The 22,480-nt window shown below is 37.0% G+C and overlaps 1 protein-coding gene and 1 pseudogene across 6 annotated transcripts in view; both read left to right on the top strand.

Moving 5' to 3' along the window:
* Positions 1-22,480, top strand: part of LRP1B (LDL receptor related protein 1B) — a 1,938,012-nt gene that overhangs the window by 1,205,410 nt on the left and 710,122 nt on the right. For all 5 annotated transcript variants that reach the window (XM_084800259.1, XM_084800256.1, XM_084800258.1 and 2 more), the window contains one exon: positions 7,062-7,178. In XM_084800259.1, the coding sequence (XP_084656385.1) occupies positions 7,062-7,178 (117 nt within the window). The remainder of the gene's footprint in view (positions 1-7,061; positions 7,179-22,480) is intronic.
* On the top strand, positions 7,882-9,035 carry LOC311607980 (rRNA 2'-O-methyltransferase fibrillarin-like; annotated as a pseudogene). The gene has a single exon. The product of its transcript is annotated as an rRNA 2'-O-methyltransferase fibrillarin-like (transcript).

The following is a 22,480-nucleotide window of genomic DNA, read 5'->3' as shown; positions in this document are numbered from 1 at the left end:
GAATACCTTCATGAACAGTTTTCTGTTCATGGAACATTATTTATGGGAGCCAGCTTTTTTTTTTCCTGCATGAAGTCCCAATACGACTAGGCATATTTATATTTCCATATAATCCATGCCTTGGTAATCCATCATTGATTCCCTAGCCAGCCTCTCATTGAATATAAATATACAGCTTGTGGTGCAGCTTACAAAAGAGTGCCAGAAAGGTCATGATTACTAGGTAAATGTTGAAAAATGACACTGGCTAGCAGAAGCCCCGTGCTCTGGAAATGATGAAGAAAAGCTAGCGTGTGATGACACATGTTGCGATAACTGGTGAACACTGATTCCAGAAGGATGCGGCAATGTTAAGGCATACAAGATACACAAACTCCTGTCACCTTCGGCCATCATGAGCCCTCCTAAATAACTACACATTATTTTAATGATGTAGACTCATGTGTTGAGAAATTTGCTATTACCTTTGCTTTTGGCATTGACTTGCTTTACCCTCTGTACCTTATCTTTTGAGTACATTTCTTTCAGTTCTGTTCGACACTAAATTACCTAGAAATTGTTTATCAAAGAGCTTCTTTATATGTACCAAACAGTAATTACAAAGGCAAAAGTAAAACTATTTCTTAGTATGAATTGACATCCTCGTATGAACAGATTTTTCTATGGTGAGGCATTTGCTGACCATCTGTGACTTTATTAATTCTCTTGAGCTTTGATTAAAATGATCTCTAAACTTTGGAGAATATGGATGTCTTTGTGTGTGTGTGTGTGTGTGTGTGTGTGTGTGTGTGTGTGTGTGTGTGCTATTTTGCAAGAATTTCTAAAACAAACAGATATCTTAAAACCTTGGGGCCTACTTTTAAGATCTTTCATTTTGTGGATGAAATGTAGTAAATAGAAGTGGCCTAAACCCCTATGCATTCTTTCTGAAAGGCAAATAATTTTGGACTAAACTACACTACCCACCAGATTATGTTGAATTTTATGTGCATCCAACTTGACATTGGGTAGGTTACACTGAATATGTCTCTAATTTACAATGAAGCATTTTTGCACACCAATGCACATACGAATATTTTAAGATTAAGGTTTAATTAAAAAATTGTGCCACATTACATCCTGAAAATAAACAGAAAGTATTTTTTGCCTTAAAATAGAGACATATTTTAGAGTGTCACACTTTCCTTTTCCTTTTTCATACTAATTACAACATTTGCTTGTTTCCGTATAATTTATAAAAAAGCTTCTGCATTTGGTTAACTATTAGTAGTAGTAAAAATGAAAATACTACTATGTAAAAGCAAACAAAACTATCAATCCTGATTATTCTTATTTCTATAATTCTTGATTCTTTTAGTCCATTAAGAAATAAACACAGCATGTTAAAATTCCACTTTGGGTCATGTCGCTCACTGCCAGGTCATGTCAGTACACTCTCATCTTAGTATCCTCAAGTCAGGATATTAATGGCAGCTGCTGTCACTGAAGGGTATCTTGAAATGCAAATTTAAAAAGGAGAAAAATAAAAGTATCTTTTATCTTTTAGGAAAAAGGTCTGAAATGTGTGGTTAAGCTATGATGCATTTCCATTTCATTTTTTTTTTTACAAATAAATAAACAATTCACATGTTTTAACACACCTGGACACATGGCATATTCCTCTGAGCACTTCCTGAAGTGTGAAATCTAAGTGTGTACATGAAGTTGCATTCTAGGGGAAAAGACTCAAAACAGAGAAATTTTATCATGAAGTCTTCTTCGTCTTCATCAGTTTACATTGGGACTCTGTGTAAAATGGGAATCTTCTCCCTCTAGAAATATATTTTCTATTTTGTTCCTTCAGTGTTTTCCCACACAAACCAGTAAATTCTTATCATGACACTGATGACAGAATGGATAGAAAGATCAATAGTATATGATACTTTCATTGGCAGTCAGAGAACAAGGACAAAAAAAAAGACATTATCAGCTAACCATTGTCCTGAAGGATGCAAAGCACAAATTTGAATCATACTGTACTTACCCTGTCTAGTTTGAGGTTGACTAGACATAGTCCATGTTGGAAGCAAGAGGCTCAAATGATAAACTGCCTGGACAAGACTGGACTGTGTGAAAGCCTGGTTTGCAGGCGCCTGGGTGATGACCCATCTCACTGTGGGCAATACTACCCCTGGGCATATGCTCTTGGCGGATATATGAATTTAAGCAGTATTTCTCATTAGGCCTCACCTCTCCTTCAGTTACTTCCTCCAGGTTTCTGCCTTGAAGTCCTATCCTTATTTCTCTCAGTGATGATGTATGACCCGAGAGCTATAAAATGAAATAAACTCTTTTCTCCTCAAGTGGCTTTTGGTCACGGTGTTTCTTCACAGCAGTTCACAGCAATGGAAAGCCAGGGCTCATAAGAGGAGTAAGGCATTTGGGAAGAATTCCTGAAGGAGGCAATGTTAAACTTTTGAAAATATATATGAAAAATCTCTAAGTAATAATAAAATTCTTTTACAAAAGAAACTGAATAATCTTATTAAAACCAAATTTGGGCAATATTATAGGAAGAATGAGTGGTACATATATGTATATATATATATATATATATATATATATATATATATATATATATATATATATTTTTTTTTTGTGAGCCAATGTGTTTTATCAGAGTTACTTACAAAAATATGGATGATGGTTTACTTAGAGAAGCAGAAATTACTCAAACAGCTACAACACCAAAGGTTACCTCAGCATGGGCAACAGGTCAAAAAGCTGGGAACCTGGAACAAACTTCACAGCCTGAAGGCACCTCAACAGTGTGAAGAGTGTCTTTTCCAGGTGCCTGAGTTGGTCTAAATCTCTTCCATGCAGCTGGTCTGGTCTCAGAGTTTTCTTTGCAGCTTATTTCCTCTGGGAGTCTTCTTTCCTACTCAGCTTGTCTGAATCTTTTTAGCAGCTTAGAAAGAGGCCTGTTACTGCTTACTTTGACAGGGAGTGAATCTGGTCAGTTTCAGGAACTTCCTGCCTATGGATCTTCTTGCAGGATGAAATGTTTCAATATTGAAGGAATATTTTATAGGGCAAGTGAATTTTTCTTCTAGCCTTTAAACTATGTTTTTTTTTCAAGGCTGCCAAATACATATAGCCAAAACACTAAGAATGTACCATTTATATAACTCCCAGTTGCTTCATGGTTCTTCTTGTTGTAGGTAGTTAAATGTATATGTAAAAAATTAAAAAAATATTTAATAATAATAAAAAAGAAATGTAAAATCTTGTTACACATTCCTACATATGATAAACTTAGGGTTGGGCCTATGCAATCTTTATTTTCAAAACATTCATTTACTCATTTTTGTGTGGGGACATTCATAGGCACACACTTGAGTAGGTGTATGTGCACCAAATGTATGAAGTGCTCCCACAGGTGTCAGATCCCTGTAACTTGAGTTCCAGATGGTAGTGAGCCATCAGACATGGGTGCTGGGGACTGAACCTATCCACAGAGCCATCTCCTCAGGCCTGTAAACTGTATTTAGATAGGCCCTCAGGTGATTGTGATGCCTGCTAAAGTTGTAGAAAACATGAACTTTGTTCTCAAAGAGTCACTTTATAAAATATCACCATGTGAAAGGGAGACTGTGCCTTCTAAAAGAAGCAACTTCTAGCTCAGCCTGAAGACCCTTTTTTTTTAAATTTTTTAATTAATTTATTCTTGTTACATCTCAATGGTTATCCCATCCCTTGTATCCTCCCATTCTTCCCTCCCTCCCATTTTTCCCTTATTCCCCTCCCCTATGACTGTTCCTGAGGGGGATTTCCTCCCCCTGTATATGCTCATAGGGTATCAAGTCTCTTTTTGGTAACCTGCTATCCTTCCTCTGAGTGCCACCAGGTCTCCCCCTTGAGGGCCCTTTCAATGAACAAAAGAAAAGTATTACTCAACTCTCACTGCCCTTCCCTTTAGTTGTATTCTGCCATTTAAAGTTGTTGAGAACAAGCTTGGAACACTATTGTACAATAACTAAGAGATTTTTGTTGTTGTTTATTAGTGCTTTTAAAATGCATTCCAAGTGTTTTGTCCACACAAAGTGGTACATACTCTTCTTGGATGCATAATTTGACTTTTTATATGAGAAAGTAATTTGATAAATAGGTTTCAACTTTTGTGCATTTCAACTCTACATTCTCTATTTCCCCACTGTAGTTAATAAATAAGCATAGAAAAGCCTGTCTGAAAAAATATTCTTTACCTGAGGGCTAGGAATAAAAAGCTCCCAAACCAATTCAGTCTTAAATGAATAAGATACTAGCTTGGTCTGTGCATTTGTTGGGCATCATTAAACAATGAGTGAGCTCTTACATAAATGTCAAAACCAATGAATTTTTAAGATATCTTATACAAAGTTGAAATGTATATACAAAAATATAAACTATAAGTTCTATATATCACTTAGAAATTCGTGTATAGACCAGCTAAAGACATGGCTCAGAGGTTATGAACATGTCCTTCATAGCAGAGAACCCAACAACCCGTGTTCAGTTACCAGTTTCCCCTATGGCTAATCACAAGGATCTCGAAGCCTGGAGTCAGTTCATGCAAACTCTCAGAAATCCAGGTTAAAAAAAAACCCAGTGGACAGAAATTCATATGTAGTCTTTAAAATAGTCTCCAAAAGAAAATAAGAAGTCAAGTCTGTGGGAAGGAGGTTAGTTTGTTAAAGAGAGTCCAAGGTCATTAAGATGATGTTTTAATACCTTTTACTTGAATAATACAGAACAAAATTCTATATCAAATATAGAGAAATTAAATTGGATGTTGTTGTAAGACAGAGACAAGTATTTATCATATTTGGTAGACCTTTCATTGTGATAGAAACATGTTATAAGGAGCAAACTACCAAATGGAAGTGTGTCAGATTGAGGCAGGAATGGTGTACATGTTAGGAGCATGTCAGAGAAGGCACCCAGAAGAGTAGTCATGACATGCATGACAAGAGTAGACATGCATGAGTCGTAAGAGAAGCAGCAGACACATCCACACAGAACAGCTGTTGTCTCTCAAATACATAATTCCTTTTGTCTAATCGTAAGAGAATTTCAGAGGCCTAGATTTAAAATTAACTTTCCTTTAGGAAAAAGTGGTAATTCTTACCTTTGCACCTAGGCAGTTTCCATCACCTACCTCATTTATTTGTTTATTCCTTCCTTCCTTCCTTTCTTTTTTCCTTCCTTCCTTCCTTCATTCATTAGTTTTGCTTCCTGATGCAAGGTTTCTCTATGTAGCCTTGGCTGTCCTGGACTCATTTTGTAGACCTAACTGGCCTTGAACTCACAGTAATATGCCTGTGTCTGCCTCCTTGAATGCCTGGATTATAGACGTGCATTAGCAGAACCGGCTCTCACCTAGGCAATCTAAAGCCAACACCCCCTTCTCTTCCCATCAGTGTACTGAATTTGTATTGTACAATATTCTTCTCCGTGCATCATCCAACAATTTTGATTAAATGTATACTAGGCAGGTACAATTACATTAAAATAACCAGTATATGAAAACTAGACTTTTTATAAGATAAACTAAAAATACTTTCCTTTCTCTTCTTCTCTTATAGTGCTAGAGATAAGGCCAAAGATCACAACATGGTATCTAAATGCTGCACCACTGAGACACATTGCCGAGGCCTTAGTTATTTCTTATTTGGTGTTTTAAAACCCAGCCTGTATAGCCTTGAATTCATCACCATCTTGCCTTTTTCTCCAAGTGCTTGGATTACGAGGATGAGTCACTTGTCTCAATATAAACCTTTGATTCGGTACAACAAATGTGATGTGTCTGGCTCCTTGGTTTGAACAGTCTCCTCTTGCAATGCTCTCGCTGTAGGGTTTACTCTGCTACATGACAGCAGGGTTGAGCAGGAACACGTCCACTATGAAAGTGAATCTCTGATTCAACTGCTAGATAAACAATTCTGAAAAAGGCACAATGTTCCTCTCTAAGGCACCATTTGCCATAAAATTAAGAGTCCTTCTGGGCTATTCCCAAGCTAATTACATCTGATGCAGATGTGGCCTAAAAAAGAAAACATTGTTGACTTTTAATAAGTCAACACATTGATTTGAAAATGCTAATTCTGTCAATTTGGTTACATCTGGAAGGTTAAACTTTCACAATTAAGAAATAAAATACCTGAGTATACAGGGAATATAGGTTAGCACTTTCCCAAAGGAAAAGATGACAGAGATAGTTTGCTGCCTGAACAGTCACCCAAAGCTCTCTATAGAGATGGAGCATCATCTTCAGCCTTTTGGCTCAATATAACTGACAGACACATTTGTGAGGCAGGAACCATTGAGGACTTGCTTACCCTGTCTTGGCAGAGTTTGGGAGTTGACTGCCTACATCCAATCTTGCTCATTTTTAGACAGAAATATTTAATTCCCTCTTAAGTCTTTGATGGAGCAGAGAAGCAGCTAACATTACAAAGTATTAACTAAAAATTCACTTTAAAAATGTAGTATCAGCTGGGCAGTCGTCTCGCACATCATTAATTTCAGCATTTAGGAGGCAGAGGCAGGCAGATTGCTATGAGTTTGAGGCCAGCTTGGTCTACAAAGTGAGTCTAGGATAGTCAAGGCTACACAGAGAAAAAGAAGAAGAAGAAGAAGAAGAAGAAGAAGGAGGAGGAGGAGGAGGAGGAGGAGGAGGAGGAGGAGGAGGAAGAGGAGGAGGAGGAGGAGAAGAAGAAGAACAAGAAGAACAAGAAGAACAAGAAGAAGAAGAACAAGAAGAAGAAGAACAAGAAGAAGAAGAACAAGAAGAAGAAGGAGGAGGAGGAGAAGAAGATGGAGAAGGAGAAAAGAGAAAAAGCTATGACTCTGAAGGAGAGTGGGAAGGAATATATGGGAGATTTTGGAGGGAGGAGTGAGAATGGAAAACATAATTACATTAAAATATCAAAAAATAGAATTAAACAAACTTAAACAACCCTTATGTGTAAAACCGGTATTGCATGTGACATTACTCCGAAAGTCTGTGAATTAATTCTTTGCCCATACATTGAATTTTACAGCCAGAACCTGCCAGGCTGACCAATTTTCTTGTGGAAATGGGCGCTGTATTCCCAGAGCATGGCTGTGTGACAGAGAGGACGACTGTGGTGACCAGACAGATGAGGCGGCTTCCTGTGGTAAGTTGGGAATGGCTTTTGCCTCAGGAGAGATTGTTTCAGAAACAGTGTACTAGTGCTGCATTTCCTCGACAAACTATTCCTGTAGGAATGGGAGTCGAGGAAGCAAATATATTACTTTCGCTGCAGCTCTTTGAACAGAACTTTCAATGACTGCTTCAGAATAGATCTCAGTCAGGAAGTAGTTACAATATCCTCAGCTGAAATGAATGTTTCCAGACGGAGCAGACTGTATTAGGGTAGCTATTAGAAGAATAAATAGACACTCTTTTTATTTGCTATTAATCTTATAACAATAATGACTAAACTTAGAAAACAAACTTGTCTATTGATTGACACATATGTTGCATTCAGAGAGCAATAAGTAATCTAGGCTGAGAATAAGTAGTAAATATCCATTGTGAATTTCTGTAGAAACATACAATTCTGATTGCTTAAAAAATGTTGATTGTATCCATCTCGACATATCACTGGATTTCCCATTTTCAAAAAGGGAAAGGATTTGTTGTTGACAGAGTTGCAAATGTAATTACTCACTTTTGTACATGTGGATATGTGCACACTATTCATTTGTTGAGTGTATTAAAATGTAGCAGGAAAATGAACCCTGTTTTCTAAGAAATATTTTGGTTCAGTGAAGCAATTTTTAAAATTGCTATTAGAAAGTATTGTCCATAATGGTTAAAAAAGAGAGGAAAGAAAAGCCACAAATGAGGAATATAGAATAAAGTTATTAAAAATAAAAAAAAGAGGGGATGAAAGCCTAAGACTCATGGAGGTGGGGTTCGCCGCAGGTTGCCTGAGCCAGCCAGCTTTTAGCCCTGGTGGCAGAGCAGCCTTTGGTGACAGTGGTGGTAGAGGAGGACAACAAGGAGGTGGAGAAGGCTTTGGTGGTGGTCGGGGGGGGGGGGGCTTTGGTGGAGGTCGAGGCGAGGGCAGAGGTGGTGGCTTCAGGGGCAGAGGAGGTGGACTATGTGGAGGCTTCCACTCTCGGGGCAATCGGCGTCAAGGCGGTAGCCGTGGAGTCAAAAGAGGAAACCAGTCAGCGAAGAATGTGATTGTGGAACTACATCAGCATGAAGGCGTCTTTATCTGCCGCAGAAAGGAGGATAGCCTTGTCACTAAGAATCTGGTCCCTGAAGAATTTATCTATGGAGAGAAGAGAGTCTCTATTTCAAAGGAAGATGACAAAATTGGGTACCGAACCTGGAACCCCCTTCTGCTCCAAGCTGGCAGCAGTAATCCTCGGCAGTGTAGACTAGTTCCACATCACGTTGGGGACAAAGTACTCAACCTTGGTGCAGCCTCAGGCTACACTGATTCCTACGTCTCTGATATCGTCGGCCAAGATGCTTTGGTCTGTGGAGCTGGGTTCTCCCACCAATCTGACCATGACCTCATCAACTTGGCCAAGAAGAGAATCAACATTATTCCTATGATTGAAGATGCTCAGCACCCACAAAAAAAGTTTGTCAGAAGGGTGGATGTGGCCCAGCGAGACCAAAGCCGGATTGTATCCCTGAATGCCCACACATTTCTTCGGAATTGACGAAACTGTGATTTTCATTAACGCTGACTGCTTTGAATCCACTGCCTCGGCAGAAGCTGTGTTTGCCCCTGAAGTGAAGATGTAACAGGAGAACACGAAGCCCCAGAAACACAGGCCACCTCCCGAGGCTAAGAACTGAACCTCAGAGCTGTCTAGACTTGGAAGGAATGTGTGCTACTACTGTTGCATGTGTGTTTTCCCTATTAAAAGACTCCTCTGTCAAAACAAACAAAACCAACCAACCAACCGAAAGAACCAAAACCAGTTATGGTTTGCCCTATGTTCACCATGTGTAAGAACATGGGAGTAACCCCCACTACTACACATCGTCTTATACAAAATGACACTACTTATGTGGGGAAACATACATATACTTTATATTAATAAACTATGTATTTTAATGTAATACTAGATTGTAATATCAATGAAAGCAGGGAAATAAATTGTAATTCCTCAATTTAAGCATCTGTTTCAGAGGATTAATTTCCCATTTGCATAAAAGTTCTTTGTTAGACGTTTTAGTTAAATGAAGTCACCATGTTTCTGGACACATTTTGAGGTTTATTTTTTACCTGTGCACATGGAGAAAGAATAGCAAACATTGACATGAGAAAGAGCAGTGGTGGGGGAGGTAACTATAGGAAAGTGACAGTAAAACATGATGGAGAGGAATATGTTCTGTGTGGACCTCCAGCAGCCTAGACAACTATAAGCCAAAATAAACACTTTCTTCCATTAAAAAAAATATTGTTCTTAAAAGCTGGTACAAGATGTCCCAGTATACCAATGGATAAAAACACACTGTGTCAATTTAGATGCTGAATAATTTGTTTCTAAGTATGGAGAAAAATGTAGATTGTCAGTGACATACCTGAATGTCAACCCAGTCCCATTTTTTTCTTTACAAGGTATTGTGTCCAGCGATTCCTCCCTTTAGGGATGTCTGTTTGCATGTTAATTCTACACAGTTTCAAGTGCATCCTTATATTTGCTTCTTTGTTATATTAATATTCCATCTTTAATATAATATTTTATTCTTTGATAATCAATGCATGAATATAATGTCTCTTGATCTCATTTATACTTCACTCCGTCTCTAACTCCTCCAAGACCCACACTGACTGACACTGCATTCCTTCTGCAGATTTCATGATCCATCCCTGCTTCAAAAATAACCCACTAAGTCCAGCCCTGTGCTGCCCATAGACTCATGGATGTATGCAGAGCTTGTTTTTAAATTCTTTTCTATCTTCCTCTACTATTTCACACTTGTAGTAGCATATTTACAGAAGAAACTAAATGAGTTGTATTTTAATGCAAATTTAATCGCTTCACTTTCTCCCTTCCCTCCCTTCCCTCCAGCACTCAAAGTCCTTTCCCTTCAGCTAATTATATATATATATATATATATATATATATATATATATATATATATATTCCTTACTCTTTTTTCCTGAATATTATTATTAACATATGCATGTATATGTATGACAAAATATATCAATATACCTTGCTGAGCCTGTTTTTGTTATTTACTTCTATGTGGTTTCAGGGGTGTCCACCTTGTATTAGACAGATATAGAACGTATTCTTGCAACAGCCCCTCCCCCTCTCTCTGCAGCCATGAGTTACAAGTGGCTCTTTGTATAGAGAGTGTGGCCCTATGAACTTTCCCCCTTCCCTGTTAGCATGCCTATAGATATTGATGTTGTTCTGCTTTTTTCTGAAGCCATATCTAGGGAAGACTATTTCACTACAGTCTTTCTAAACTTCTGGTTCTTATGATCTTTATGTGCCCTTTTCAATGATGTTCCCTTAGCAATACATACAGGAACTGAGACATAAACGTTTCAATTTTTGTTTGGCTCTGAATAATTGATCAATTTAGGCCTGCATTGTCCCAAGTTGTATTTTTTTGTGATGGTCTCCATTTTCTGTAAAGAGATGCTTTTTTTCCCATGGGGTGGGTAATTAGCTTCACTTCTCTGTGTATATAAGAATAAGATTTAGAATATAATTAGGAATTATGCTTGTCTAGCAAGAAGGGATACTAGATTTTTTTTCAAAGGTCCATGACCTAACTGGGCCCAGGAGTTGTCTAGGTTTCTAGTATGAGGAATGTTTTCACTGAAGTTTAGTTGGCCTTGAGTGCAATAAGAAAGTATTTGGTTATCACCAACATGTAAGTGTCACTTATTACACTTTTTACAATAGTTTTCTATGCTGGTCACAGTAGTGTTTCAAAGGTATTATAACTGGGTGGGACTTAATAGCAGCATGTATAACATTTTTGGTACTATTAAAAAGTAGCCTGCAGTAACAAGGCAGTAACAGTTTAAATCTATTCAAAAGATCGAAGTCCTGTGACCTAAGTGTGTGTGTGTGTGTGTGTGTGTGTGTGTGTGTGTGTGTGTTTCTGAAATATGAAATTTGCCTTCAGCATCTGACTGTCAAACTGTGTGTGTATATATATATATATATATATATATATATATATATATATATATATATATATACACACATGTTTTTCATATGAGGCTTTCTTAAACAATTTAGTGTTATTTGTCTAACCCTACTTCTTCACCTTTCATATTCAAATTTCTACCTTCTGTGCAGTTGGTTCTCCACATCATCCCCAAAAATGAAAATACAAATATATGAAGCAGGAAATATATTTAGTTCATTCTTGTTATTGCTTGAGAATTTTATATATTTTTTTCTTGTCTTTTGATGAAAGCTACCACTCATTCCTTCTCCTCCAATCCTTTCTCTTTTCTCTCAATACTTTTCTCTCTACTTCCTACTGTTATTTTTTTAAAAAAAAACACACTGAGTCCTTTTAATGCATCAGAATGTGCGTAGATGTAGAGTCTATTAGAGCATGGGTATCACTTAAGGGCTGTGCACCTGACAATAGCCTACTCTCCCTGAATTTACATAAAGAGTTGTATTTAAAAGCTGACCAAGAAGCTCTGGTACGAAGAACCTCAGTTTATAGGGGAGAATACGGTTTTCTGATATAACATATCCCTTCACTGAATTCAAAATTACAAAGATGGATTCACTATTATTATTATTATTATTATTATTATTATTATTATTATTATTAATTCAGATTGCATTCTGATCATTATCCCCTAGCTTGTATATTTCCTTTCCCACACTCCTTTCCTCTTCAGGCCTATTCCCCTCCCCTAGACCTCTGACAGCAGGGGACCTCCTCCCCTACCATATGACTACAGCCTATTAGGTCTCATCTGGATAGCCTGCTTTCCCTTCTTCTGTGTGCCACCAGGCCTTCCCACCAAGGGGAAGTCATCAATTGAGGCACCAGAATTCATGTCAGAGGCAGTCCCTGCTCTCCTCACAACTATGGACAATGAGCTGTCCATTGGCTAGATCTGAACATGGAGTCTAGGTTTACTCCATTAATTGTTCTTGGTTAGTATAGCAAATATTTGCTGCCCCCTATACCTGGGTCCAGATCCACCAGCCTTGATAGTCTCCTTGTAGAGTTCTTGAATCCTCTGGTTCCTTACATCTCCCTGTTCTTCCACACCACTCAATCATGGAGTCCAGGAGCAAGTCCCATCATCTGTCCCGATTCCCTGCTGAGTGGAGATTCTCAGCAGACATCTATGTTGAGCTAATATCCACTTATAAGTGAGTATATATCATGCATGTCTTTCTGAGTCTGGATTATCTCGCTCAGGATGATCATTTCTAATTCCATCCATTTGTCTGCAAATTTCATGATTTCCTTACTTTTAATAGCTGAGTAGTATTGCATTGTGAAAATGTACTGCAGTTTCTTTATCTGTTCTTTGTTTGAGGGGCAGGTGGGTTGTTTCCAGATTCTGGCTATTATGAATAATGCTGCTACAAACATACTTGAGAAAATGTCCTTGTGGTATGGTGGAGCATCTTTTGGGTATATGCCTGGGAATAGTATAGCTGGGTCTTGAGGCAATGCTATTCCCAATTTTCTGAGAAAATACCAGATTGAATTCCAAAGTGGTTGTATAAGTTTGCACTTCCACCACCAATGGAGGAGTGTTTCCCTTTCTCCACATCCTCACCTAATTCTTAACGAGAAAAAGAAAACAATACCCCACTGATGCTACTTTATCCATGAATGTAGATGATATGGCTCCTGTTTCCCATGTGGCATCATAACTAGACTATTTTACATTTACTCTTGGAATAGAGCAATTTCCCAAAGGTGGAAGCCTATACAGAGGAATCTTCATTCAAGTATTTTACACTTCAGTTCTACGATCCACTCTTGATATGTTTAATAGCTAGTGTTTTACAGAGGACAGAATATTAAATTCAGATTTAAAATATGCAAAAGCACATATTAGATTTGCTTCTGATAGAAATTCAGAGTTACTGACAACTGAAGAGTAATGTTCATTCTCAAAGGAATTGTCAGAAGAGAAGAAGATGTGTGTAAAGCAAGGGCAAAAAGAACAAGACCAGTTGATGAAGGGGAAATTACTTAGAAGGAGGAAGTATGGATGGAAAGCAATGTAATTATTAAGAAGAAGTTACAATAATGCATATATGAAATTTTTATCATTAAACAAATTTATATTAACCAGAGATTAATTTAAAGAATAGGAAAGAAAATCAATCAATCAACAAATAAGTAAGGCCTTGGCAACCTGAGGAAACCAGAATAATTGTGTAACCTGAATATTTTGAGCATTTTAATATGAAGATGAAATGAAAAGCACAAGTTTGCACACAGAATTCAGTGAACCTTTGTTCTTAGTCTAGGTAGGAAAACAAAATGCCAAATGTTCTTTGCTATGATTGAATATCAATCCATTATTTTAGTACTTTGATTGTTTGAAGGAAAATATGCACTTTGTCTGATATTCATTGTGTGATTAAAGCACATAAATGAATATAAGGCATTTTAATGTTCAAAAAGTAAAATTTGAAATGACAGCCTCTTACACATTTATAGGAGTGTAATGGGAAAAATAGACTTCAGATATTCAAAACTCTTGTTTTCCTTTATCACACAGTAAATGCAGCCAATGATTGTTATAACTTAAAAAAAAAATCCACAACTCATTCCAGGAAGTTCAATGTTATTCCTTGTAATACTAAGGAACAAATATTTTTTAACTGTTTCATCAGGCATGAGTGGTGAAAGTTGAGAACCATTTCCTTAAGATTGGCATTCCCAGAGTTGAGCATAAGGAAATATTTGAATCATCCAGAAGATTGGCTTGTATGTTTTTGCTTCATACAAACTAAACTTATCTTGGAAGAGGAAACACACCCCAATGGATCAATTGCTTCCATCAATCCCAATGATGAATTGGCCTCTGAACAAATCTGTGGTGACATTTTCTTGAGTAATGGTTAATGTGTGAGGGCTGAGCCAGCTATATATGATCCTACAGCTGAGCAAGTTATACTGAGTTGTATAGAAAAGCATATTGATTAATCCATGAGGAGCAAGCCAGTAAGTGCTCTCCTCCATGGCCTCTGTCTTAAATCCTGCCTCCAGCTTCCTGCTTTGGCTCTTGCCCTGACTTCCCTCAATGGTTGATCTATCATCTGAAATAGAATAAACTATTCCATTTTTGATCTGCTTTTGGTTATTGGCATTGTCATAGAAACAGAAAAACCAAGCTAATACTATGAGACAAAGGAATGTTGTGTCTCTTTCCAAGAGTCTCTTACCTAGGCAGATGGTCTGAGATAGAGACAAATTATATTTTTAAAAAAGATATATGTATTTATTATAATGTATACAATATTCTGCCTGCAGGACAGGAGAAGGCTTCAGATCACATTATAGATTGTTCTGGACCACCATGTGGTTGCTGTGAATTGAACTCTGGATCTCCAGAATGGCAATCAGTTCCATTAACCTCTGAGCCATCTCTCCAGCCCACAAATTACATTTTTAACAAATTGCTAGTTGGTGCTACTCCTTATGCTAATAAGTCAAAGCATATACTTTTGAAACCATTGAGTTAAGGAAATTACATGTGTATTTGATTTTGTTTTAAATTTTTTAATGAAAATTTTGTTTTTAATGATAAAACTAAGATGCATCCAGTAATTTATACAAACTTCTTATGTACCATTTTTCCATCCACATTTGTAAGGATTCCCTGAACCTTAGGGGTAGAGTTCAAGTTATAGATATATTAATTATAGACAGGCAACCCATGGTAATTTATTCTATGGATTTTGAACACCTATGGTTCTCTATAGAAGCCTCCATCTGCTATAAAAATAAACTCCTTTAATGAGGCTGGGAGCTACAATTATCAGCAAGTATAAGTATTCAAAATACAGTTGGGTCATATTGGTTTAGGGAAATGCTAATAGTGGCTCTTCTTGCAGATCTGTGACTTCTAGAGCCATAGTAGTTATGTAGGTTTATAGGACCAAGAATGAATTTCCAACCATTGATTGGCCTTTAGTCAAATTAGACAATTTCTAGGAATCCCTAAGATGAAGATACCATTACTTCACCATGAGGGAAATGTTGCTAGGATCACAGTTTTAGTTGTTCATGGATGGATAGGACTATTGATTTCAATTCTCCCTTGTCAGGTTGCCTAACAAATTCCTATACTATGAGAGCTGGTCCTTAGGTCCAGCTCAGTTCTTCCAAGCCATGTATATAAGCTGTGCAGTGTCTTTAGCTGAAAGGATTTACCTACAAATTCTAGGAAGGATCTACTGGCAATGGCAGTAGCCTATAATTGGCATTCTTTTGTAACACTTCCACCAGCAAAGGGAACGGAGAGTTATAATGTTTGGCCTTTGGGGTTTTACTAGATAATCTATGGCTCTTAGAGTGAACATTATCATCTCAAAATACATGACTTTATCTAAAATACATTGACATGAACATATACTGTATGTACATGTATACATATATATGGTTATTTTTTTCTAACTTGATAATGTATTTATTGACAAATACATATATATATGTATATATATGAGAAGTAAATATAGATGTAGATATATATTTATTTATTAGTTTTTTATTTGTTCAATTTACATCCTGATTGTAACCTCCTCCCTCATCGCCTCCTGATCTCACCCTCTCTCCCTCATACACACTCCTAATCCTCAGAAACAGGAGCATTCCTTTCCTAATATCTGACCTCAACCTATCAAGTCTCATCAGTACTACCTGTTTCCCCTTCTGTTGACTGGCAAGGCTGCCCCACCAAGAAAAAGTGATCAGCGTGGGGAGGGGCAGAATCCATATCAGAAGTAATCCCTACTCCCCATATTATAGGATCTACAAGGAGACTGTGCTGCCTATCTACTACAACTGACCAGAGGGTCTAGGTCTACAGCATACATGGTTCTTGGTTGGTGAATCAATCTCTGTATTGTAGTGTGGTTATCCTGTATTATGTGGCTAATATTCCCTTATGAGTGCATATATACCATGCATGTCTTTCTGGGTCTAGGTTACCTCACTCAAAATGATCTTTTCTGGTTCCATCCATTTGCCAGCAAATTTCAAGATTTCCTTCTTTTTAATACCTGAGAGTATTCCATTGTGTAAATATACCACAATTTCTTTATCCATTTTTCAGTTAAGAGTCATCTAGGTTGTTTCCAGATTCTGGCTATTATGAACAAAGCTGCTCTGAACATAGTTGAGAAAATGCCCACATTTTATGGTTGAGCATCTTTTGGGTATATACCCAGGAGTGGTATTGCTGGGTCTTGAGGTAGCATTATTCCCAATTTTCTGAGAAAGTGTCAGATTCATTTCCAAAATGGCTGTACAAGATTGCACTCCCACCAACAATGGAGGAGTGTTCAACTTTCCCTACATCCTTGCCAGCATGTGCTGTCACTTACATTTTTGATCTTAGCCATTCTGACAGGTATAAAATGCATTCTCAGAGTTGTTTTGATTTGTATTTCCCTGATGACTAGGGATGTTGATCATTTCTGTAAACATTTCTTGGCCATTTGATACTCTGTTTAGTTCTGTACCCCAATTTTTTTAAATTTATTTAAAAGATCTCAGCATAAACCACACACTAAATCTGTTAGAAGAAAAGTGGGAGAGAGCCTTGAGCTCCTTGGCCCAGGTGAAAACTTTCTGAACAGAACACCAATAGCTCATGCTCTAAGATCAACAATTAATAAAGGGACCCCATGTAACTGAAAAGCAAAAGCCACTGTCAACAGAAGAAAACAACAGCCTACAGACTGGAGAAAGATCTTCACCAACCCTACATCTGACAGAGGGATGGTGTCCAAATTATAAAAGAACTCAAGAAATTATGTTTATTTTCTTAATCTTAAAAAATGTTTTCCTGTGCCTTTTCAAGCAACCTTCATTATTTATCTCTTCTTCTACTGCTTCCTCTGTATTACACTCCCTCCCACACCTTCTGTTAAAGTGCCTAGTTTCTCCATTTCCCTCTTCATAAAACCAGAGTCCTCCTATCGCCTTCTCTGCATCTCTTTCTCCCTTCTTTCCTCCATGATATATTTCTACCACTCCTGGATTCCTAGAGTACTTAAATTTACATACTCAAATATAAAGACTCAGATCTAAGATCCATAAATAATAAAACGTGCTCGTCTTTATGAGTCTGTCATCCAGTCTAATATTATCTAGTTCCGTTCATTTTGGTACACATTTTATGGTTTTGTTTCACTTTATAGATGCATAATATTCCACTGTGTATATATATATTATATTTTCATTGTCCATCAGATGCTAACATTTGGGTAATTTTATTTATTTTCCATCATGAAAACAGGGGCAATGAAAATGGCTAAGCAAGGATTTTTGTATTAATATATCAAGTCCTTAGGGCATTGCAGAGGAGTGGCATCCATAGGTCATATGGTATCATTTGGAGACTTCTCTATACTGATTTCCACATGAATGTAATAGTTTGAAATCTCATCAATAGAGAATGGAGGCATCACTTCATCACGTACTCAAAAGCATTTGCTGTCAGTTGTTTTCTCAGTTTTATCCATTTTGCTGGAGTAAAATGAATTTTCAAATTAAGTTAATTTGCATTTCAGTGATGGCTAAGAATGTTAGACAGTTTAAAATAATTTATCTTAGCAATTCTTATTCTTTCTGTTGAGAATTCTCTGTTTAAATCTGGTGTCCATTTTTAATTGGGTCATTTGTTTTCCTAATTCTTTGTTTATGGAGTTCTTCTCCTTTTAGAACTTACACTTCACTAGATTGTTTCTAGTGATGTACAGAATCTCTCAAGTTTTATAACTTCCTGTTTGTTAATTGTTGGCCTTAATTCCTGAGTAAATGGAGTCCCATTTATACAGCCCCTATACCTGTATCTTGTAGGCTATTCCCTAAGTTCTCTTATTGTATTTTAAGAATTTCAGGCTTCGTATTGAGGTCTTTGATACTTTTGAAGTTGTCTTTTGTGCATGATAATAAATACAGGTCAAAATTTATTATTTTACATGTTGATATTCAGTTTTCCTCATTTCAACTCCCATGAGGATAAGAAATCTTTCTATTGTCTAGTATCTTCCACGATATCTTTCATCAGAGATTAAAACTTTCATTATATCCGGGTCTTACTTCCTTGGCTAGATTTATTCCCAGATTAGGTTTTTGTTTTGTTTTGTTTGGTTTGGTTGTGTTTTAAGATTTATTTATTTTGCTTGCAAGAATTCTTCTGCAGACCAGAAGAGGGCATCAGATCACATTATAAATGGTTTTGAGCCACCATATGTTTGCTGGGAACTGACCTGTGGAAGAGCGGTTAGTGCCCTTAACCTCTGAGCCTTCTTTCCGGCCCTTCCCAGATAATTTTAAAGCTAATGTGAATGTGTGTGTGTGTGTGTGTGTGTGTGTGTGTGTGTGTGTGTGTGTGTGTGTGTGTGTTCTATGAACTATTTGTCACCAATGTTACAGAATGTATTGACGGCAGTTTTATCAAGTATCTGGAATGTTGAGTTCCTTGCTAATTAAAATACCTAAGCGCAAACCAGGTATGCTAGTGCACACTGGGAATTTCAGCATTTAGAAGGTAGAAACATGAAGATCATGACTTAATGCCAGACTGACTTATAGTGAGAATATTTCTCATAAACAAGACAAAACTAGTAAAGGAAAAAAAAAAACCGAGAACATCACTAATGTACTCACCTAATAGGTACAAAACTCTGGGTTTCATCTCCAACAACACATAAAACTGGGCATGGTGCACCATGGCTGAAACTCCAGCCCTTGTTATGTAGAGGCAAGAAGGTTGAACACATAAAGCCATCCTCACATAAATTCCAGGTCAGCGATACTCTAAGAGCATATAGAGGGGGAGGAGGTCTCCTTCAATCACAGACATAGGGGATGGGAGAAGGGGGGAAGTGGGAGGGAGGGAGGAATAAGAGGAAACAAGGGAAGGGCTAGCAATCGAAATGTAATATGAATAAATAAAAAAAAATCCAGGTCAGAAGTCTGTATGAGCTATGAAAAACCCTGAAAACTCCAACAATGACAGGAACATAACAAGTACCAAAACTTTATTAAATAAACTATATTGCATGCCATGGTGGCACACACTTTTAATCCCTGAAGGTGGGAGGCAGAGGCAAAGTAGAGTTTCAGATAAGCCTCAGCTACACAGTGAAACTCAGGCATCCAGGGCTACATAGTACGGCTCTCTCTCCAAAATGCATGCATGCATGCGTACATACATACATACATACATACATACATACATACATACATACATACCAATCAAGCAAAACAACTCTCCCCTCTTTGGGCATACAAAGACTTATAGTGTTTGTGTTTCCAAGGTACTTTAGTTTTGTGTTGGCAGTCTGAGTCTCTCTTTTTCACCCATTTCAGGGTGTACTATGAGCAGTGTCCTCCGTACTCAGCAGCATGCTCTCTAACAGCTTAAACTCTTTGCCGCTATTCAGATTTGGACCATCACTTAGGAAATTAAGGACGTAGCCAGAGGCTCACAGGCTCCCTGGAGACATAGCTGTCAATACAGAATCATGAACTTACTGAAATGTTTCCTGTATTATTTTACTTTATTGAGCTGTTCAAATGTGTTTATATATACCATTAACATGTCACAATGCCCAAAGATGGGTCACAATTGGAAATTAAAATATATTAAACGTAATTTTAATGTTTTAACCAATTCATAATAAATGACTATGAATTTTTATAAGCAACCAATTGCATACCTCTGTAGGAAATCAATGAAATAATTTAAATTATGTCACTATTTCATTGATTCAAATAACTGTTCATCACTAGAATAATTTGCTGTCATCTTCCATGTAACAAAGATGACATAGGAATATTTCTCAAAATATTATGAGATGTGAGACTATTCTGTTCATGGTATTTTCATCATATATCCTTATTCAAAAATTATATCTAAAAATATAAGTTTATTCAGAATGTAGAATATGGTTAGTATTATTATTATTAATGATCAAGTAGTCTCTCTAAATCCTGAAGAAAACATTCTAGTAATATTTACTTCGTGTGAATGTCAGATTTCGTTTTTGGCATATTCACTTATATTATTACATGTAAGCAGAAAAATCACATGCAGCAAAGAAGAACCACAAAAAAATCAGGGATCATATGAGTGTTACATTCACGATGTTCTGGCTAATTGCATTTGGCAACCTTGTAGAAAATATCATTCCGGTCATGGTGAGTCTGAAATTCTGAATGAGAGTCAATATCTATCATATCTCATCTCTGCCAACTCAAAACCTTTATCTAGACCTAAAAACATCTTAACCCCTAAACAGCTAAGGTTAATTGTAAGACTAAACTATCTGGTCTTCAACTTCATCAGAGAAGTGAGAAGGTGAAACTTAATTACTTGAGTGAACTGGTTGTCAGTTTCCAAAATGAGAAGAAAAAAAAAATGACAGAGACAGTTTGCTGCCTGAACTCAACCAAAACTCTCTATAGCACTGGAGCATCATCTTCAGCCTTCTGGCCCAATATAGCAGAGAGACATTTTCGTGAGACAGGAACTACTGATTGAGGACTTGGCTCACCCTGTCTTGGCAGAGTTTGGCCATCAGCTCTGCCTTCATCCAAACTTGCCCATTTTTAGACAGAATTCTGTCTGTGGCAGAAAAGAGGACATTTTGCTCAATAGCCTGTTTGCCACATTTGAAGCCATCTTCATAAGGAGGTTCTTTGATGTATGACATCTTCTTGAAGTAAACTGGGTGTTGCCAGGAGTTAACCTGCCTTGTTGTCAAAGAATCTTTAAGATATTAAAAGTTTCTTAAATGCCATATTCTGTAGGTCTCTGAGGCATTGAAGACCTTATCTATTTTACTTTGTTTATCTATAGGATCACATCTATCTCTATATTCTTGTCATTAAAAATAGGCTGGTAGTTGCCATGACCATGATTTGCTCAACAAACAATTGGATTGTACTACTTAATTGTCATTATCAGGTTGCTATAGCACTTTCTAGGTATTGGAAGTAAGCTTTGTATTATTATTGAGTTGTGTGGGATCAATACCTCACATTAGACTATATATATATATAGTATGTAGATAGTCTTAAATTTGAATTCTATATCAACCTATGAAAATTATTCTATTTTGTATCAATATATAAAATTCTATACCAATGAATTAAAAATAACCTTTGTTGTTAGTTTCAAATAAGGCCTTAAGTTGAAGAGTAGATTTAATAATCTACTTTTTATCCCATCGTCCTAATATATTTCTATATCCCCCTTCTTTCTTTTCAATCCGTATCTCGATATTTACTAAAGAAAGATCGAGGCAGAGAGACATCTCTGAGATCAACCTCGTTTTTTCTCTGAATAAGAACAATCATAATTCATATGTAACTCTCAATAAAAATAAGCATCTTGAGGCCAAGAGAGAAAACATAAACCTACCCAACCCTGACTTAGGGGAAATGGGGTGTCATTCTCTGAAGGTTTCTTCTGGCTGATTAGAGAAGAGTAGTCCCATTGTAGGGGCCCAAATAGAATTGGGGAACATGGTTAATGAAGCCAGGAATTGCATTTGTGGTACAGTTTCCAAATGTTGAGAAACTCTAGGATTAATAAAAATCATGTAAGACAGTCTAAAATACTGGACAAATTTGTATGGAAGCTTTCTTTGAAGCTGTTCTGGGTGCTGTGCTGTTCTGATAAATAACAACGACTGAAGTGCTTAGGGCTGGAACATGAAGGATGCAGGATGTCAGCATCCAGCATGCTGAGAGGAATGAATCCTCTCAGGTCTGATCCAGCTTCAGTGTCTGGTTCTTTTGTTCTGAAAACATATAAATTCTCACAAGCATTACACAGTCCTAAAATTATAAATATATGAGGTGTACATGATGCACAGAGCAATTAAGGCTTGTTCTCTGTTCTTAGCATGAACAGAAGAAAGATATCTGCAAATCTTCATTCACGCCGTATGAAGAATGCCATCTAATAATAAGTCTCAGGGATTCTGTGACCAGTAAGAAGCCTTGTCTATGCATGTATATTCATATATCTGCCTGTCTGAGAGCCATTCCCATGCAGTGTGTTTAGCACTACTAGTTACTTGCTTGTTTTGCAGTTTGAATTTTTGATCTGACCCATTTGGATAGGTTTAAGATGAAGTCTCAGAGTTTTTTGATTTGCATTTCCCTGATGACTAGGGATGTTGACCATTTCTTTAAGTGTTTCTCAGCCATTCAATATTCCTTTGTTGAGAATTTTCTGCTCAGCCTCAC

The sequence above is a fragment of the Acomys minous genome (assembly GCF_964271855.1).
Source record: "Acomys minous genome assembly, chromosome: 10".
Lineage (NCBI taxonomy): Eukaryota > Metazoa > Chordata > Mammalia > Rodentia > Muridae > Acomys > Acomys minous.
The sequence above is the reverse complement of the archived record's forward strand: the minus strand, read 5'-3'. Positions and strand labels throughout refer to the sequence as shown.